At 42.8% G+C, this 19291-nt stretch overlaps 1 protein-coding gene across 1 annotated transcript in view; it reads left to right on the top strand.

The window, feature by feature from the left end:
- The window catches only part of LOC131971205 (voltage-dependent T-type calcium channel subunit alpha-1I-like), a 239409-nt gene that overhangs the window by 53127 nt on the left and 166991 nt on the right, over window positions 1–19291 (top strand). The window contains exon 3 of the mRNA XM_059332527.1: window positions 8329–8462. Coding sequence (XP_059188510.1) covers window positions 8329–8462 — 134 coding nt within the window. The remainder of the gene's footprint in view (window positions 1–8328; window positions 8463–19291) is intronic.

The following is a 19291-nucleotide window of genomic DNA, read 5'->3' as shown; positions in this document are numbered from 1 at the left end:
CGCCTGAGTCATCTCATCTGTAAGTCTATTTAGCCTATCTATCTTTCAGAGTTTTAAAGTGCGATACAAGGATTGATTTTCCAATAATATTATAGTTTCCAGCAAATATCAATGTTCAATGTGTATGTGCTAGATGGTTTGCGTACCTTATGAAAAGTCAGTGTTTTATGGAGTTGTAGACGTTGTAGTGTGGCATGTAATGTGCAAATTCTGTTATTCGCAATTAGCATGCTAAGTGGAGATTTAGCTTTATTCACTTCTTATGTTGCATCTCCCACTATACGAATACATACTTCCTACGGGCACTGCACTAGTGTTCATAAATCAATCAACAGGAAATTAATTATTTAGTCATTTGCTGGAATAATTATTTTATCTTTTTACAGACAGAAGTCTAAAGATGAGCATGTCAGTGAGGAGATCAAATGTAAAATGTTTTAATAGTTGCCATGTATATCACCAATGCCGAAAGTATTTTTCAAAATTTTACAATTTCTATGCAATATAAAGCATCACTAAATATCTGACTGAACATTTCCCTTTTCTATTTTTGAAAGATTTGTTTAAATAAAAATTTGTATTGAATATGTGTCCAATAGTTTGTACCTGAAATGGACTCTCTAAAAGTCTGCAAAAAGTCTTGAGAAAGTGCACTTGAGGCTCTTTATAACCTTAATACATTTGGATTCTGCCACCCCCGTGTTCATATTGCTGAAGCAACGGTGAGATGATCGAGTGTGCACATCTTGGCTCGAGCCAGAAGTGCCCGCTTGATAATGATGAGTCAAGCTAACATTTTCCCCATGCGACTGTATGCTGTTGACAGCAGGCAGGTTGGACCCATTGACTCCACAGTTCTTAAACTGCCATCAGCATGATGCTGGATATTCGTAGAACCAGGTGGTATTTTTCAATTTGCTGCTGCATTTTTTGTTTTAAAACCATACCATTTTCTGCAAAGTCTTTTTGAAACAAAATAAGGGATCCTGCACCAACAATCACATCTTATTCAAAGACCTTGCTCTCCTTTCTCAGACTTAAACAATTTGATAATATTTTAGGGACAATGCATGATATAGCTAAACAGTAATTCCATAATATACAATCAAAGATTAGATGAAGCCAGAAAATGGTCATGTTTTGTAGATTTTTTCTTGTTGTGACCGCAATTTCTTGTAGTCTCAACCTCCAAGTTGGCGGCCACGGTTCTATTTCATCCTTCCTGACCGCCAGAGGCGGTGCATAAGCACTGAATGACTTCGTCTTGCGCATGTACAGGTCGAGTAGTTATACCAACAAAGTCACGTGTGACCCCCTGATGACCCCCGGATAGGTTATATCTTCCGGTGTCATCAGAGGATCTGTTCCTTTGTTCTTCTCGCGTTGCAGGTATACTACAGCTGTAGTGTCAGCGTATGCAAAAAAAAAAAACCTTACTGGAGCCGCTATAGCCGAAGCTACGTAGTTAGCAGCTTGCCGCCGGGAGCCTTGTGACCAAGCTGTTTCGGTCGGAGCCGCGAGGAGCTCGCCCTCCAAAGGCTGCGGCAAGCCGTCCTCCGGGACGCGGCGTGCGGCCGCTCTCACCGGCACTGTGAGCACCCTTCCTTCGGATCGTCGTACATCCACACAAGGTTGGCCTCTCGGCTGGGTGAGTAATTTGTCTCTTTATTACTTGTTGGTGACGGCAGTGTATCCGCTCCCTCTCCCAGCGTAACGGTACGCCGCGGTGGCTCATAGTTAGCAGCAGCGTGTTCGCTCGTGTTAACTTGTTTATCTCAGAACGCCTGGCGGCTGTTTCATGGATTTAGCGGCGACGTGTTGGTGACGGCGGTGTTTAAGCCCCCTCTCCCATCATAAGTGAGCCCTTATCTTGTTGTGTTAACTGCATTATTACGGTAGACGACTCGGTCGTACCCGTGCTGCCTTCAAGGTACCGCTTTTCTGTTGGATTTGAGTAACCTTTCAGTTTGCAGTTAGCAGTGCTATTTTCGCTGGCTGAAACTGCATAGTTATTGGTTTGTTGTTATTTTGAACATCATTCCTTGTTTGGGTTAAACCGGAGGTTCATTATTATTATATGAAATAAATAAATACATATAATAAAAACCTATAACGAAAAAAAAAAAAAAAAATTTTTGAAAGTGCAGTGGACAGCCTTGTTGGTGAAGGCAGTGTCTTCGCTCCCGCTCCCAACATACGCTGCTTGGTGGTGTCATAATTGGCGGTTGCAATTATGATAACCACTCATTGTTGCTCTGCCTGCATGGCTTTTCTGCAGCCTGAGGATGGCCATGACCTTTGCCCCTCATGCCTTGGCCTCGAGCATTTGAGGGAGGGCCTTTCGGAGAACCCGTGCATGAACTGCAGCCTCATGCCCCGAGCGGTACGAGCTGCTAGGCTGGCTGGGATGGAGCAGCTTCTGGGTGGTGTGTCCTCGCCAGAAGAATTGCCCCCAGCCCAGACCCTGGACCAGACCCGGCCCAGTCGGTTGAAGCGCCGGGCCGCAGAGGCTGAAGGCGTTCCCTCCAGGAAGGTGGCCAGGGGGTCTAAGCTGGCTTCCAGGGTGGACCAGCTGACGGCAGAGCTTCATCAGATGAAGTCCATCTTTTTGGCTCTCCAGCCTGGGACTGGTGCAGGGAGTGCGGGTACGCCTACTCCTTCCGTGACCATGTCTGGCCCAGAGGATGACGTCCTCTCGACCACGGCCTCAGCCACTGCCTTCAGGGAATATGAGGAAATTGCAGGCCCTCAGGACACCATCTCCCATGCCTCGGGGGCGGGATCCCGTTCCTCGGCTCACAGCTCGTAGGGGGGATCAGGGGGTAGCTCCATGGGGGCTATCATTCGTACAGCCCTGGCCCGTATACAGCTCGATATGCCACAAGCCCAGCTGCCTCCAGCAAGTGCTTTTTTCAGGCGTGTTCCGACCCAGACTGCCTTTGCAGTGCCTCCTTCAGAGGAATACCTGAGGGAGCTGCATGCATGTTGGAGGGACTCCGGAGCCCTCTCTCATGCAACATCCGATGGCCGAACCCTGGCAGCCATGCAAGATGCAGCCAGGTTTGGTCTGGGTCGCATGCCGGCTATTGAACAGACAGTGGCGGCGCTCATCGTCTCTCCCGATGAGGCCCTGAGGTTGGATGCCAGGTGTCCATCTCCCCAATGTCGTGTCACAGACGGCCTTTTGTCTAAGGCCTATGACGCGGCAGCTCGCATGGGTCAGATAGGCAACTCCATGTCTCACCTTATGCTTGCTCTTTCGGCATCCCTACAGGAGTCCACGGTCGACTCTTCCACTGTGGATTTTAGTGATGCATCCCTGCAGGCTTTCGCCCTTATGTCCAGGGAACTGGGACGGCTGATGTCTACACTTGTTCAGACGCGCCGCCAGGTCTGGCTGGCCCAGTCACCCCTCTCGGAGGCGTGCAGAAGGACCCTCCGCAGTGTCCCAGTGGAGCCAGGGGGGTTGTTTGGATCGGCTGCTCTGGAGGCGCTGGAGAGGACAGTCCAAGCCAGGCAGACCAGGCAAAGCCTGTCTGGGTTACGTAGAGGCACGCCTTTTCCTGCTAGGGCAAGGGGATCAGCAGCTGCCCCACAACGCCGCGCTCAGCCTCAAGGTCGCCTTGGTGGCCACCAGAGGCCCCCTCTTCCAGTGCAACAGCCCATGCGGCGCACAGCCCAGGACTTTCGGGTCCCTGAATGCAGGCCCTCGAGACAACCTCGGGTTACTGAGAGTAACCGGCGCCCCCCCAGGGCCCCCAGAGGCCGGGGGGCCAGGAACTGATGGGCCGGGGCCGGCCGTCGGCTGTATGTCCCAGCAGCAGCTCAGCAATTGGGCTGCTTACATCTCGGACCCCTGGGTGGTATCCACCCTGACCCAGGGGTACAAACTGCAGTTCCGACGCCGGCCCCCATCCATTGGCCGGGTCAAAATGACCATCATGAGCGACCCGGTCAGGGCCCTGGCCCTAAACCAGGAGCTATCTGCTCTTTTAGTCAAGGGTGCAATCGAGCCGGTAGACCCCCTGTCACAGCCCGGGGGGTACTACTCAACATACTTTCTCGTGGGAAAGAAGGATGGCGGGCTTCGCCCCATCCTCGACCTGAGGGGACTCAACAGGTTCCTAAAGGTCATTCCATTCCGTATGCTCAGCACAGCAGAGGTACTGCGGACGATTGCCATGGGGGAGTGGTTTACATCCATCGACCTGAAGGATGCCTACTTCCACATTCCTGTCATACCCCGCCACAGGCAGTTCCTGCGTTTTGCCTTTCAGGGCCACCATTTCCAATTCCGGGTGCTTCCCTTTGGCCTCTCACTGTCTCCGCGGGTCTTCACCCGGTGTGTGGCTGCAGCCCTTTCGCCCCTGCAGTCGCAGGGCATGAAAGTTCTCCCATACCTGGACGACTGGCTGGTGTGTGCGCCGTCTCAGTCCCGGGCTGCTCGAGATACAGCTGCTCTTCTGGCTCACGTGGCCCGACTGGGTCTCACGGTGAACCTGGAGAAGAGCTGCTTGGTCCCCTCCCGGAATATCACCTTCCTGGGTGTGGTTCTGGACACTGTCACCATGAGGGCTTGTCCATCACCACGGCGGGTGGCCGACATCTCTCGCCTCCTCCCTCTCTTCCGGTTGGGCCAGCGGCTGCCCTTCCTCCAGTTCCTGCGCCTTCTGGGCAAACTAACGGCTGCTGCAGCCGTCGTTCCCTTGGGCTTGCTGTCACTACGCCCCCTCCAGAGGTGGCTAAACAGCTTTCACTTGGACGCCAAGTGGCACAGGCACAGAAAGATCAAGGTGTCTCGGCGGTGCCTACTGGCCCTGTCCCCATGGAGGAGAAGGGCGTTCATGCTGCAGGGTGTGCCCATAGGCTCTGTTCCATCTCGCCGGGAGACTGTCACAACGGACGCTTCCCTCTCAGGGTGGGGTGCAGTGTGGCAGAACAGGACAGCGCAGGGGCGATGGTCTGCTCTGGCCCAAGCAGACCACGTCAATGTACTGGAGCTCCGTGCTGTACATCTAGCACTCAGGCACTTTCTTCCCCACTTGGTAGGGAGGCATGTGCTTGTTCGGTCGGACAACATCTCGACCGTCTCCCACATAAACCACCAGGGGGGCACCAGGTCTGCACGGTTACTACATGTAACCAGGGACCTCCTTACTTGGGCAGCCCCCGCCTAGCCAGCCTGAGGGCAATGTATCTCCCAGGGAGACAGAACGAGGTGGCGGACTCTCTGTCTCGAGGCAAGCCCCCCCCGGGGGAGTGGCGGCTTCATCCGGAGGTGGTTCTGAGGATTTGGGACCGATTCGGCAGGGCGGAGGTGGATCTCTTCGCCTCAGCAGAGACAACCCATTGCCCCCTCTGGTTCTCCTGGATAGAGGAGACCAGCCCACTGGGGCAGGACGCCCTCGCACACGAGTGGCCGATAGGCCTCCTCTATGCCTTCCCACCAGTCCCTCTGATTGCGGCGGTACTTCAGAGGGTTCTCCAACAGGGCCACACACTGCTTCTGGTGGCCCCTTTTTGGCCAGGAAGGACATGGTTTCCTCTGCTGCACAGCCTCTGTCGCAGCAAGCCATGGCGCCTCCCCGACAGGAAGGACCTCCTCTCTCAGCTGAGGGGCAGGGTCTGGCACCCCGACCCTTGCCGCCTGCAACTGTGGGTCTGGCCTCTGCAGGGCCGAACCCACTGCTGAATGAATGTACTGACTCTGTCCGTAGAACTGTCTTGAACGCCAGGGCACCTTCTACCCGGGCACAGTATGAGAACAGGTGGCAGCTGTTCTCGGCTTGGTGTTCAGACAGGAGTGTGGACTCTGTACGCTGCTCTGTGCCCGTTATTCTCGAGTTCTTGCAATCCCTCCTGGATAGCGGGCGGCGTCCCTCTACTTTGAAAGTGTATGTGGCTGCTATTTCGACACGGCACGATCGAGTCGATGGCAGCACTGTGGGGGGCCACAGGCTGGTGACCCTTTTTTTGAAGGGTGCTCTGAGACTGAATCCCCCACAGGCACCAAGAGCTCCAGGGTGGGACCTGCCCTTGGTACTGGGTGCCCTTTGCTTGCCTCCCTTTGAGCCACTGGCACGGGCAGAACTGAAGTGGTTATCGGCAAAGACCGCCTTCCTCCTCGCCATCACTTCAGCGAAGCGTGTTGGGGAGCTTCATGCCCTGTCAGTCAGTAGTTCGTGTCTGAGGTGGAACTCTGATGGCTCAGGGGTTACCTTATGGCCGAATGTGGCATTTCAGCCTAAAGTTCTGACGAGCTCACGTCTTAATCAGCCTATCCAGCTGGCAAGATTTGTCCCACCTGAAGGGGAAGGGGACGATACATCTGAGCTGTTATGTCCTCTGCGGGCTTTACAGGCATACATTGGGAATACCGCAAGTTTACGCCAGTCAGACCAGCTTTTTGTGTGCCATGGTGGTCCGAAGAAGGGTCACGCACTGTCGAAGCAGCGCTTGTCTCACTGGATTGTGGACGTCATAATCCATGCATATGAGGCAGGTGGTCACCCCCTGCCACCCGGGGTGAGGTGCCACTCTGTCCGGGGCGTCTCCACATCATGGGCGGCTCTGAGAGGTGTGCCCCTGGAGACCATATGTGCTGCGGCCTCATGGGCGTCACCGAGCACCTTCACCAGATTTTACCGGGTGAATGTTGCCACTCCTCACCCGCTGGGTGTGGTCCTCCTACCAAGTTCCTCTACTTCCACTCAGTAAGGTGAGTAGGTGGGATTCCTCGTGACTCTTTTGGTATGTGTCATCCAGTGCTTATGCACCGCCTCTGGCGGTCAGGAAGGATGAAATAGAACGAAAGTTACGTATGTAACTACGGTTCTATGAATCCTGGATGACCGCCAGAGCGTCCAGTCACTCAGAACCCTCGTGTTTTCGCGAGAAGATTCTGCAGGAACAGATCCTCTGATGACACCGGAAGATATAACCTATCCGGGGGTCATCAGGGGGTCACACGTGACTTTGTTGGTATAACTACTCGACCTGTACATGCGCAAGACGAAGTCATTCAGTGCTTATGCACCGCCTCTGGCGGTCATCCAGGATTCATAGAACCGTAGTTACATACGTAACTTTCGTTTTACCTCATTCTCGTCTATGAGTAACTAAGATTAAAAGGGCTGCCTTTCTCCAAATTACAAATATTTTCCACTTGCCTCAACTCATATAAAGTCAGTTAGCTTATTTAACTTTTACCTGTTAAGGTACTGATGTTTTTCCCTGATGTTTTGGTCTCTACCTTTAATGGAGATACATGTGTCCAGACTGGTCTTCCCTCAAAAACGGCAATATATGAAGTTTTGTACAGGCAGCAAAATACAACTCTCATTTACATTTTTTACTGTCCTCCGCCAATATTTTGCTGACGTTGTTGTAATGATTTAGGGTGATGCAGACTTTAAATGGCAGATGCCACACTGGGGATGGGAGGTGGATGGGTCGAACAATGGCAGACCTTCACCCAGGAGAACGGGGTTCGTGTCCGGTGTGAAAACAAAAGAAAATGATCACCTTCTACTGGAATGTGGACAAAGGAACTGATGACCTCTGTAGCTTTGGAGATACTTACATATATTGTAAAAAAGAGGGAAAAGAGCTTTGCTCACCTATAGAGACCTTACATGGACTTCCTGGAAACTCACAACCTTGGATTGTGATTAATTGTACAATTTCTGTAATGTATGCACTGCTGTGATCTAATTTGACTTATTTCTTTCTACTTTACTAGTAATGTTTTGTTTTTGGTTTTTTTGCCAGATTGCGGGATAAAATATTAATGTTGTTAGTTAAATGTTTAAATCAATGAAAAAAAATCAATAAAAATATGTTTAAAAAAAAAAGAATAAAAAAGTAAATGATTTTTTAAAGTAACATGTGAATCAGGTTTTTTTTTTGCGTAACTTGCGATTTTTTTTTTTACATATCTTACTTAATCACAATTGTAACTACTGAGCTCATGGAATTTATGTACATTTATTTACTGTTTAAACTGTCTTTTATAACGCCTTAACGGGATGTTTTTTGCCCTAAACTTGATCAGTGGTTTTGTAGCCTTAATTCACCAAACCTGCAGCCTTTTTTCCAAAACACGAACCATATGAGTATGTATAATGAGGCACATGCTACTTTTTTTGCTGTACCGTGATCCACAAAATCCTCATATGAGTCATATTGGGTGGTATTGACAAATCGTCTATTCTGCTGTTTAGGTTGGAGATCTTGCTGATGTGTCTGTGGTACCCAAAGCACTGAAACATTCTTTCCTTTTCATTCTTGACACCTTTGTGTTTTTGTCTCTCTGTGTCTTTCTGTCAGGCTTTTGATGCATTCATCTACATCTTCTTTGCTCTGGAGATGGTTATAAAGATGGTCGCCCTGGGAATCTTTGGTCGGCGATGTTACCTCGGGGACACGTGGAACCGGCTGGATTTCTTTATCGTGATGGCAGGGTGAGGCCCTCCTGTTTCTTTTATTTGATCCTCTTTGTGTGTCGGGGGAACTACATGAGTGTGAACAGTGACAGGTTTTGTTCCCAGCACCCGTCTTGCAAAGCTACAGCACACAATGAAAACAATTTGTCGACCAAATTAAAACATAATGAGCAAACAGCATATTTATAAAACTCATATGTAGGATTAAATGGGAACAGAATCAAATTCATTCCTAGTAATGTGTTTCCCTATTCATAAGTTTTATTCTTCGTGTTTGTGAATTTGTTCAAATGTTTAATTAGGATTTATCACGGGTCTATTTAAAGGCTCCAAACTTTCTTTGCCGTCCTGACAGTTAATGATCCATTGTGCTGCCATGCATGGCCAATCATGTCAGTGTTAAATATGTAATATGACATTACATATCACCCTGTTGATAGTCGCTTGCTCTCACCTGGCACATGGCGGACAATAACACAACGATAATGTAATTCAGCTGAGCTAATCACCCTAATGTAATTTAATGAATGAGGTGAAATTACCTTGTCATAAATTTGGCACTGGGTTGCACTGTTACTGCTGACTTAACAAGTAAGAGACAAAACCTTTGGACGGCAAAATTAAAACACTTAACATGACAAAGTTTACTCTTCACCAGTGGTGGAAGAAGTATTTAGATCCCATACTTAAGTAAAAGTACTAATATCAAACTGTGAAATTACTCCAGTACTAGTAAAAGTCCTGCATTCAAAACTTACTGAAGTAAAAGTACAAAAGTATCAGTATCAAAATGTACTTAAAGTATTAAAAGTAAAAGTACTCATTATGCAGAATGGACCCATTTAGATTGTTTATATATTCTTAATATATTATTGGATTTTTATTATTGATGCATTTATAGAAGGAGCGTTTTAATATTGTCATGGTAGGGCTTATTTCAACTACTTAATATACTGTTAGCAGGTTTAATTAAAAAAAATGAAATTGATCACATTTTCCATATTAAATCTTGATCTGAAAAGTAACTGAAGCTGTCAGCTAAGTGTAGTGGAGTAAAATGTACAAAATTTGCCTCAAAATGTAATGAAGTTGAAGTATAAAGTTATATAAAATGGAAATACTCAAGTAAAGTACAAGTACCTCAAAAGTTAGCTTCCACAACTGCTCTTCACCAACAAACAGTAAACTTCAACAAGTCTTCAGAATCCGCTGAGTTGATAGTATTCATGTTTTGTGTGTAAAATAAATGATAGATGGGTGAACTTTGAAAAAAAAGTTTGCATAAAGCAATGAGATTTCTACTCTGTAATTTTCTGCATTCATCTCATGCATTGAAGCCTATACCGTCCCTATCTTATTATTTGCAGTCTTTTTCATGGCAGGGCACAGCTTTCAGGTTCCTTTGAATGTCTTCTTTCTTTTTTTTGAGTGATGCTCAGCCAGCAATATAAATTATGCCTTTTTTCAAATAATCTTCTCGTCTTCTCTATTGATCAGGAAAAGGGGTGGAAATGTCTCTTTGTAATTGAAAGTTAAGATTTGAAAGGATGCATGTTTGTTTGTTGCAGTCTGTAATTGTAGAACTCTAAAATGTGCCAGCACATATCAAAGTTGCCTTCACATTTATATATACACAGGGCTCAAAGTACTTTTTTTCTTTGCACATAACTTTAAAAAATGACATGCACCAAATGTTTTACCATTTGTTGTATTTGGCTCTCTTTCTGGGCACTTATGCCACAACTGCAGCCAGATCCGACCAACATTACAGTAATGTATAGCCCTACAAAGCCTAACTGCAGTAACTACATTTTTGGTCAAAATTGAGTTATAACTAAAATTAACCCCTTGATGTCTGTTTTATCTTGTGACAAAGTTTTAGATTTCAATTTTGCTTTATTTCAGAGAAATAATTACATAAAAACCACAAAATCCAACTCAAAACCAAGCAGTAATTGCAATTACCACTGTCTGCTTTGGATATAAATACTATTTTAAACATAAAAATAATATAAATTATAAGTTTATTTGAAAGGCAAATTATTATCTAGATAGTGATGAATTAAAAAAGTGAGATACAATTATATTAAGACTTAAATATAACATTTCTTTATAATATTAAGTCTAAAATATGCACATCTTAAATACACTGATAACAAAATCAATTTGAAAATGTTTATCCACTCAAAACAAAATATAAAAGCTGAAAGAAGACAACAACATTGTAGTGACTGCACTGTGTTTATCATCACTATTAGAACATTTCACAGCAAAACCAGAGTGCAGTAACTATGTTTTTGGGGTCAAATGTCAAATAAATGTTCATGATTTTTGAGCATAAAAACTACATCATCAATACATGAAATAAGTGTATTACGTACCTACCTATAACCCATTTGGCTGGCCAGTTAAAAAAAACGTTAAAGCAGTTTTTCTCATTTTTACCTTTTACGTAGTTACTGCAGTTAGACTTAGTAGGGCAGTACAGTGACCCTACTTTTTAATTTATTTTATATAGTCATAAAAATCATATATGAAGATATGTCTCCTGTGTGTACAGTGTAGTGACACATTTTGGTATTAAATCTGAGTCGTTGCAATGCATGACACGGAAGTTATTGAAATAAGTGACATTATTTTGTATTTAAATATTTTTGTGAAATAAATTAACACCACAGGAATGATGTAATTACATGTGCTATATGATATTAATTTTGTATATTTTTTTAGTCATAATTTTCACTAATATAGGCTCATGAAGGCACATGAGGGCATGGAGAAATACAGCAGGTTTGTTTTTAAACAGTAATACATTGATGATCCCTAAATCGTCGCTCAGCAGATAAATCAAATCAATGAAAGTGAAATAGAGTATTTAGACACAGTTTGGTCTGGAGTGAATGACTGAATATGGTGTGGGAGTGTGTGTAAAGTGTTGGTCAATGCATGAGAGGTGGCACTCCTGCTTAACCCATTTTCTGCACCAAGTTAGATGCATTGGTGCATGTGGAGATAGGAATGGCGTGCATAGCTCAAATGTTATGTGCACTAATGTGTGAATGCACATAATTTTTCAAGAGCTATACAGTATGCATGTAACTCACATTATACAGTTTCAGTTCCTCCAACATCTGTGCTACATGAAACCCACAGCGGGAAATCAAATTGTGGTTAAATTACAGAGTCATGCAGCATTTTCTGTTACTTTTGTGTATTTATTTAAATACAGTGCTTAACAAATTTATTAGACCACCTGTCATAAAAACGAGAAAACATAAATATTTTAGAAATCTTTCAAAAGCTTGTTTGAAACTAAAATATTTGAGCCAGAAATTAATCAGAACATTCAACCACTAAAACTAATTTTCCTGTTCAGGAATGCAAGTAAATAACTATAATTTGACATCTTCAAGACATAATTACTATTTTTACACTTTTTTGTAAAAAAAAAAAAAAAAAGAAAAAAAAAGTTAATTTGAAAAGTCATGGAGAACAATATTAATTATATTCTAACATTCAAAATATCATTTTGATTAAAGAGCTTCAACATAGTGGTGTATTAACCATTACAGAAACATAAAAAATGATTTGGATAAAAATTGGTAATTACTTATTCTGTTAATTTAGGACAGCTGTGGCTTAAACCAGCGGTCTTATACATTTGTTCTTGAATTAGTGCTGAAATCACATGTCCCCCATCACAGAATTCTGTGATTGGTACACTTTGGTGACAATTATCTGTAGTATAACAACACAGACATTTCAGGTGGTAGGTGCATGCCTGCTTCACCACTTCACAGCCCTGTATACAGTAGATTACGGCAACAGAATGAATAACATCAATTAATGAATAAATAAACTTCCATTGCAAGATTCAGACCCTAAATCAAATGGTACACTTGTTTCTTTACGCACACAAAATCATTTACAGATGTTTTATTGCCACAGAATACATTATCTGTGTTCATGGCAGCTAAACATCACGCTAGCTGACAGCTGAGTTGAGTTGATCATTTTAACTGCTGTAGCACTGTAATGAAAACCTAAATATTATTTCCCTCAAAGACGTGATGAACACGACATTCTTTGATGTGTTCACACTGGTTTCAGGAATAAATACAAGAGCTGTGCTGTGCTGTTAGAGTTGGTCACAAAACCTCAAGAAGAGGAAATTTCCAAAGCTGGTACCATATTATCTCTTGGCACATACAAATTAAAGTAATTACCATGATTTAATGACTCAAAACAATGTAAGTTGTATCCTATCATTTTTAGGTTCTCAAGGTTTTTTTAAGAGATGATGAGCATGCAGGGCAGCACCCCCCATGGTCAGTAAACAGTAAACCTTTAAAGGAGATGACACCACCAGATTATCTGGGAATGGTGTGTAAATATCTCTCATCTGTGTCTCCTCTCTGTTGGCTTAAACTTTGAAAAAATATATTCTCCTTAATGCTAGTGGCTTTCCAAGCATCACATTTAACTTTGACATACTGTGCACAGGAGAACAACTAAACAGATTTAAAAACAAGACAATAAAATATTTGAATAAGGAGATTTACTACTGACTGCCAAATTGGGTAATTGACAAGAGATGTGTCCAACAAAGAATACTGGAGGCAGCCTAAATTATAGTGCACACATTATAGTAAGGATCAAGCTTGAAACATTCTGGGTCTTACTTTTCCAATAATAAAAATTCAATAGCAATAATATTTTCTTGGAATTCCTTTCTGCTACAGAGGCAACCCTTATGACTTATGTGGTGATTGACAACACTTCTCCAGAGCCAAAAAAACCCAAAAAGCATTACAGAACTGGTTCCCACAGGCTGAGGAGAACTCTGCTTAGTAAAACAGTTTGTGTGTGTAAACTCAGTCAGGTTTGAAGGTGCATCATGTGGCAGCTAAGAAAGTGGCTGAACAAAGAGACTGAATGACCCCAGATCGTTTGTACAAGAAGCTTATAATGTCCCATTATTTATTAGTAGGTGGTGACCTAGTGGCTGTAGTAATTATGATGGAAGCTCGGGTGATGTAGTATAAAGAGCGTCAAAGTCTGTGTAGGGAGATGGTAAACCTAGGGTAAGAATTGAGTTAACTTATGTAATGTACTTAATATACGACAACTTAATCCACATGTGTCGTAGGTTGACACGTACGCAACTTAAATATGTAACAATTTACTCAACCCAACCAAGTAATATTGTTGCCTAAAACTAACCGAGTAGTTTTGTCGTCTTAACTTAACCAAACTGTGATTGATTAACGAACATTAACAACACATTTTGAAATTGTGACTGTTAAGTTTCGGTATGAAAATGTGTTTCTGTCCTGCCACTGTTAGGAGTGCTAAGTTACTAAGGCTGCGTTCAGACTGCAGGCGAATCTGATTCAAATCAGATTCCTACTCAGATTCGATTTTTAGGGCTGACTGTCCACACAGTTTTTAGCAAGTGTCCAAATCGGATATGGCTCTGTTCAGACTGGGCCACATTATCGACTGATCTGACAGGTTGCTGTAGTAACGGCGTCAGGGCGTCTAACGTCATATAATTGCGACAAGAACAACAACAACAAACATGATGGAGGCAGGTCACCGCAGTATATTGGCCTTATCACTGTCCAGTAGAGGTGCAGAACATCTCAGACGCACTAGGGGAGAAACCGGGCGGATGGACGCCCCCGTCGGGCCCGCATGAGTCGGGCGCAGCTGCCGGTGGACACCTCGTCTCCGTGATGCCTGCTCTACGTGTGCCGTGTAGAGTGACGTCACGGACAGTCAAAACCGATCTGAGTGTTTGGAGCGGTTCAGACTGAGACGCATCTGTCCAAATGCGATCTGAAACTACCTCCCAAAGGTGGTTTTGATCCGGTCTGCAAAACTGCTAAAAATCTGATTTTGACTGGCAGTCTGAATGAGGCTAAACCCTCCCGTGGGTCCAATTAGAAGCTAGAACCTATCGATTGTGGTCATTAGGTTGGAGATCTTGTTGCTGAAAAATGTTGCATGTGTGTTAACGGTGAAATAGAATACCCCTGTGTCTTCTGCTGTAAATACTCAACGTAATGCAATGAACTGTAGCAGCCTAATGCCAACGCGATGCTGGAATGCATGTTAACTCAAACGTGACAATCATTTCAAAATGTTGACAAAAGATAAATCGCACCAAAAAAACAAATGAATGTCCCTTTACTGTCACTGCCAAAACAGATGTGCTTGTTCCCACCACATGTGAAAACCACACAGCATGATGAAAGCACATCTTCATTTCTTCTCTGATGTTTGGCCCCTTTAATTAATATTCAAATAGTTGTTTTAGCTATTGCTTCAAAAGAAAATGTTTGTACTTAATATTTATATTTTCTGTTACATCTTTCTCAGATTAATTATTAAGTTTCTCCTTTCCATTGTCCCCTAGTAGCTTTTCAGCATATTTGACTTAACTTGCATTTTTCTATCTTACACATTTTACCCTCCTCTGCCTTCTGGTTTCCACTCTCTTCATCCTCTTCTTTATTTCCCCTCAAGGGAAGGGGAACATTTTTCATACACTTTTACTGCCCTGGTTTCTCTAGATTTTCCATAAATTTCAACAGTCACCAGCGCACCGTTCCAGCCCTCAGGCTAGAGAAGATTCCGCTGCCACCATCTTGCTTTCTCATAATGTTTTATCTGGTCTGTTTCCTCCACTGTGATCCCACACTTTCAGCACATATGTCTTTCTTCGCCCTCCCTCTACTCCTTTCCCTTCAGTCATCATCCTGTAAGCGGAGATCTGTCACCTCGTCTCTGCGCGCCAAACCCCAATCCTCAGCGCGTGCGCTGCAGAGAGACACCACCACCAATTACTCCTCAGTCTTACATCCACCACATGCAGTGCATGTAGCGGCAACGAGAGGGGGGGTGTGATAAAACGTTGCACCCCTGGGATCTTGTGTGCTGCAAACATAAACAGTAGGCGAGCTGCAGGAAAGGGATTAGGAGCAGCATGAGTCCCACACCAGGCCCTGCTTAGCTTTGCCTGTACAGCTGAACCAGACCCCTGCACACAGTCAGATTTGTATGAAGCAATGTGTGAGACTGATGTTTGTTTGTATGGACTGGTGTGGAGAAGGCAGGTGTCCAACAATAAACCAGAAGTTTGCTCTTTCAAGGAATTCTGTCTCATGCAAACCCCCCCGCTGACTGCCTATTTGTCATGCATTTTTAATTTTGACAACACAACTCGAACTGAAAGCCTATTGTACTCTGGTGCATTATGACTCACAGAAACACTTGTATTTCAGTGGTTTAGATGTTGTCGAGTTGACTAGATAGCTTCCACGTTGCTTGATTGTTTAGCAATTTGAAATTGACAGTCACTTCTTACACTTAGGGAAGGACATTTAAAAATCACATTCAATTGTTTTGAAATAAACACTTGAATGTGATTTTCAAATGTCCTTCCCTGTCAGTCAAGGACTCTCTAAATTCATAAATGGATATACAAAGCATTAACCAAGCATATTTTCATAACCTGCCCAACTTAAGTTTCAGTCCTTGTTTTAATAGTAAACATATAGGCTTCGTGCGTGTACATGTACAGCAGCACAGTGCTCAAAAACAAATCTATTAGATTGATTCTAAAATAGTTTGAAACAAATTTCATCATTTGGGTCTATGCCATGATGAATGCATCATGCATGTTAAGCTCCAGTGTTTCTCCAACCTAATTTCATTAACGTAACAGAAATAAATCTTTTTCCATCTGTTTTCAACATAGATCAATGTAATCTACTCCCTAATCAAGCTATTTCAAAGCTAATTAACCTCGAATGGTGCACTTATTTGTCAAAACAGAAACAGATCTACATGAGATTTCCGATAAAGTTAATGCTAATTAGCTGAAAGTAGGTCATCAGCTTAATATTTCATGTTTACTTCCGGTCAGCTGATGTCATTCATATGTTCTGCAACAGGAAATAATGTAATGTTATGGAGTTTATCTAATATATCATGTCATAACTCAAAGATAAAGTCACTAATTTATTTATTTTATATGTATTTAACAGAAACTTGAGCAATATCTGATCGAATTCATATTTGTTGCATTTAACTGCTATTCTCTATTCTGGCTGAATGCAGAGTTACATGTAACTGTAACTGTAGATGTTTAACTCTATGGAGTCTGGGGCTATTTTGTCCATTCTGAATCCTTTTCATGTCTTTTCGTGTCTTTGTAAGTAATTTTGTGTCTGTTGTTGTGTCTTTTTTGGCAATTGTGTGTGTGTTGTGTCTTTTTTAAGTTATTTTGTGTCTTTTTTAGTTATTTTGTGTCTTCTGTGGGTTTTTTTTGGTTATTCTGTCTTCTCATTTTTTGGTCTTTTTGTGTCATTTTTGGTCATTTTGTGTCTGTTGTGTCTTTTTTATATATTTTGTGTCTTTTTTTTGGTCATTTTGTGTCTTCTGTGGGTTTTTTTTTTTTTGGTTATTCTGTCTTCTCATTTTTTTTCTTTTTTGGTAAATTTGTGTCCTTTTTAGTCATTTTGGGTCTTTTTCTGGAGACTCCAGAGGGTTAAAAGAGTGATTTACAAGAAGATAAAAAAAATTAAAAATCAAAAGAATTCTGGATAGAACATTATTTGGCTATTTCTTACCATATTAATAATCAAATATTCATTTTAATAATCTACAGATTATTCAATTCAGCAGCCAATGTGGTTTTCTGCACTCTGACAAAACATTATAAAAGAACCTCTTCAGAGGGAAAAAAAAGGATCAATTTCATGTAGGCCTTGAGTCAAGAGTGCAAGGCTTTCCACACTGTTAATGTGTAAAAGAAGACATGAGAAACCACCAGCGAGTCCTTGAAGGGCAAGGTGTGTTTTCTGCAAGCTGATATTGATCCAGTGTGTCTGTACGTACACATGCATGCACGGTTGCATTCAGGTGTCTCCTTTCACTCCACTGTAAAGCACAAACATTACACAGACAAAACCTTTGGAGCCAGCGTTGGTCTTTTCCTTACTCAACAAATGGATACATTTTCTTGTTCATTCTCAGTTTTTCCTTACAGCTGAGATAATGATGGTGCAGCAGGACCAGCAGCAGAGTATATCTGTCGCTCCATATTCACATCTCCAGTGTGGTGATTATATGTACAGCTGCTCTTGGCTCTTGGTTGCAGTAATAACATTACTTCCAATGAGTGACTCTGATACTAATTTGTTGGAGCGCTGCGCCACTGTGTTCGCCTGCAGCAGAGTGGACAGGGAGGGAGAGGAAGAGGGAAAAAAAAAGAAAAGGCAGGAGTTCGCCTTTAGTCTTTTACTGTTGACACCTGCCATTGCTCAGCATTAGGATTCTCGCCTGCATGAGGAGATAGGTTTAGTTGTAGAGACATTTTTTGGACTAGAAGCAAGGGGATCCTTGGCTTGGATAAATGGAGTTTTGGGCTATTTTGAAAACTCACTCAAATTTTTGTTTACCATGCCATATTGGTATCATTTTTTCAGCACAACCTCACCTATAACCTGATAATTATTTTTTACTTTTACTTATTGAATCAACATTTTGAACCAACAAAAACATAAAATCTGATTTTGAAAATAGATTTTTTCTTTAACTTTCAACACACAATCATGGTCAATGAAGAATTTTAAAAGTGAGCAAAGGTTGCAGATACTGTATAACATATACCTTATCTCCAGTTCACTTGGCCTATCATAATCAAACAAAAACTGGCATGGAGTTTCAAGCCAGTATTTTAGAGGAAAGTTCAGTCAACGTGGCTTGGTTTTTACATTGTGATGCCAAGAAGCAGCCATGTGATTTGACTGGTGACTCCAGAGGGTTGACGTCTTTATCAGTTGTCAAACATTTGTTTAAGTTTTAGTTAACCGGCCATCATGAATGAACAAATTCTCATCAAACCACATAGTAAATTGTTAGTTCAGATTACTTTTCAGTGACTAATGATCTTAAAAACAGAAGTATATTATAGCTGTCCACCAGTTTTCTAGGACTGCTTGTTTAGACTTAGACTTAGGTCGGATTAAGCAGCTACCTTTTTGACATTTAGCAATGTTAGTTGTCACCGTTTTGAAGCCCGTTCCCACTTCCACTATCCAATAATTGTCTTTGTTATTTGTTTCCTCACAGAGAAACATCCAAATGAGTGAATGATCCCTGACACTCTAGCTCTATAATACAAAGTCCTCCTGGTAACTTTCAAGGCTATTCCCAACCTCGCCCCTCCCATTTCAAATCACAACTCAAAATGCATCTGTTTAAAACTGACTATTCCCTCTGATGACAATTGCTCTGTCCAAATCTATTGTCTTATAGTATATTTTATTATTGTTTCTTTTCTATCTTTTTGTATGGTGTCCTTGAGTGCCAAGAAAGGTGCCTTCCAAGTAAAATGTATTATTATTGTTATTATTATTATTATCATTATTATTATTTCAGTTTAACAACCTGTTGGGGTGCATTTCTTTGTAATTCTGACCAGCATGCGTCCATAAGATCAGCCTAAAATTGATCTTTAGGTATTTGAGGAACAAGACTTGTGTCGCCACTGACCACTTGAGAAAGATGTTTCAGCTATGACAGGCTGACCATATAAGCTGACCACACATATCACGTGTGATGACAGCTTTACCATGTAAGCACAAAAGTTAAATTAAGAAACCTTCAATGTAACAGAATAATTGGTACCGCACCACAAAGAGTATATAAGAAGTTTCAGTCTCTGTAACCTTTCCATTCATTCTGCAGCATGCCAGAACTGAATCCGACGTCATGTGGATTAAATGCGTATTGACCGCCACCTCTCCGCTTGTTCTCCTCATTCATCAAACCAC

The sequence above is a fragment of the Centropristis striata genome, chromosome 1 (assembly GCF_030273125.1).
Source record: "Centropristis striata isolate RG_2023a ecotype Rhode Island chromosome 1, C.striata_1.0, whole genome shotgun sequence".
NCBI classification, from domain to species: domain Eukaryota; kingdom Metazoa; phylum Chordata; class Actinopteri; order Perciformes; family Serranidae; genus Centropristis; species Centropristis striata.
The sequence above is the reverse complement of the archived record's forward strand: the minus strand, read 5'-3'. Positions and strand labels throughout refer to the sequence as shown.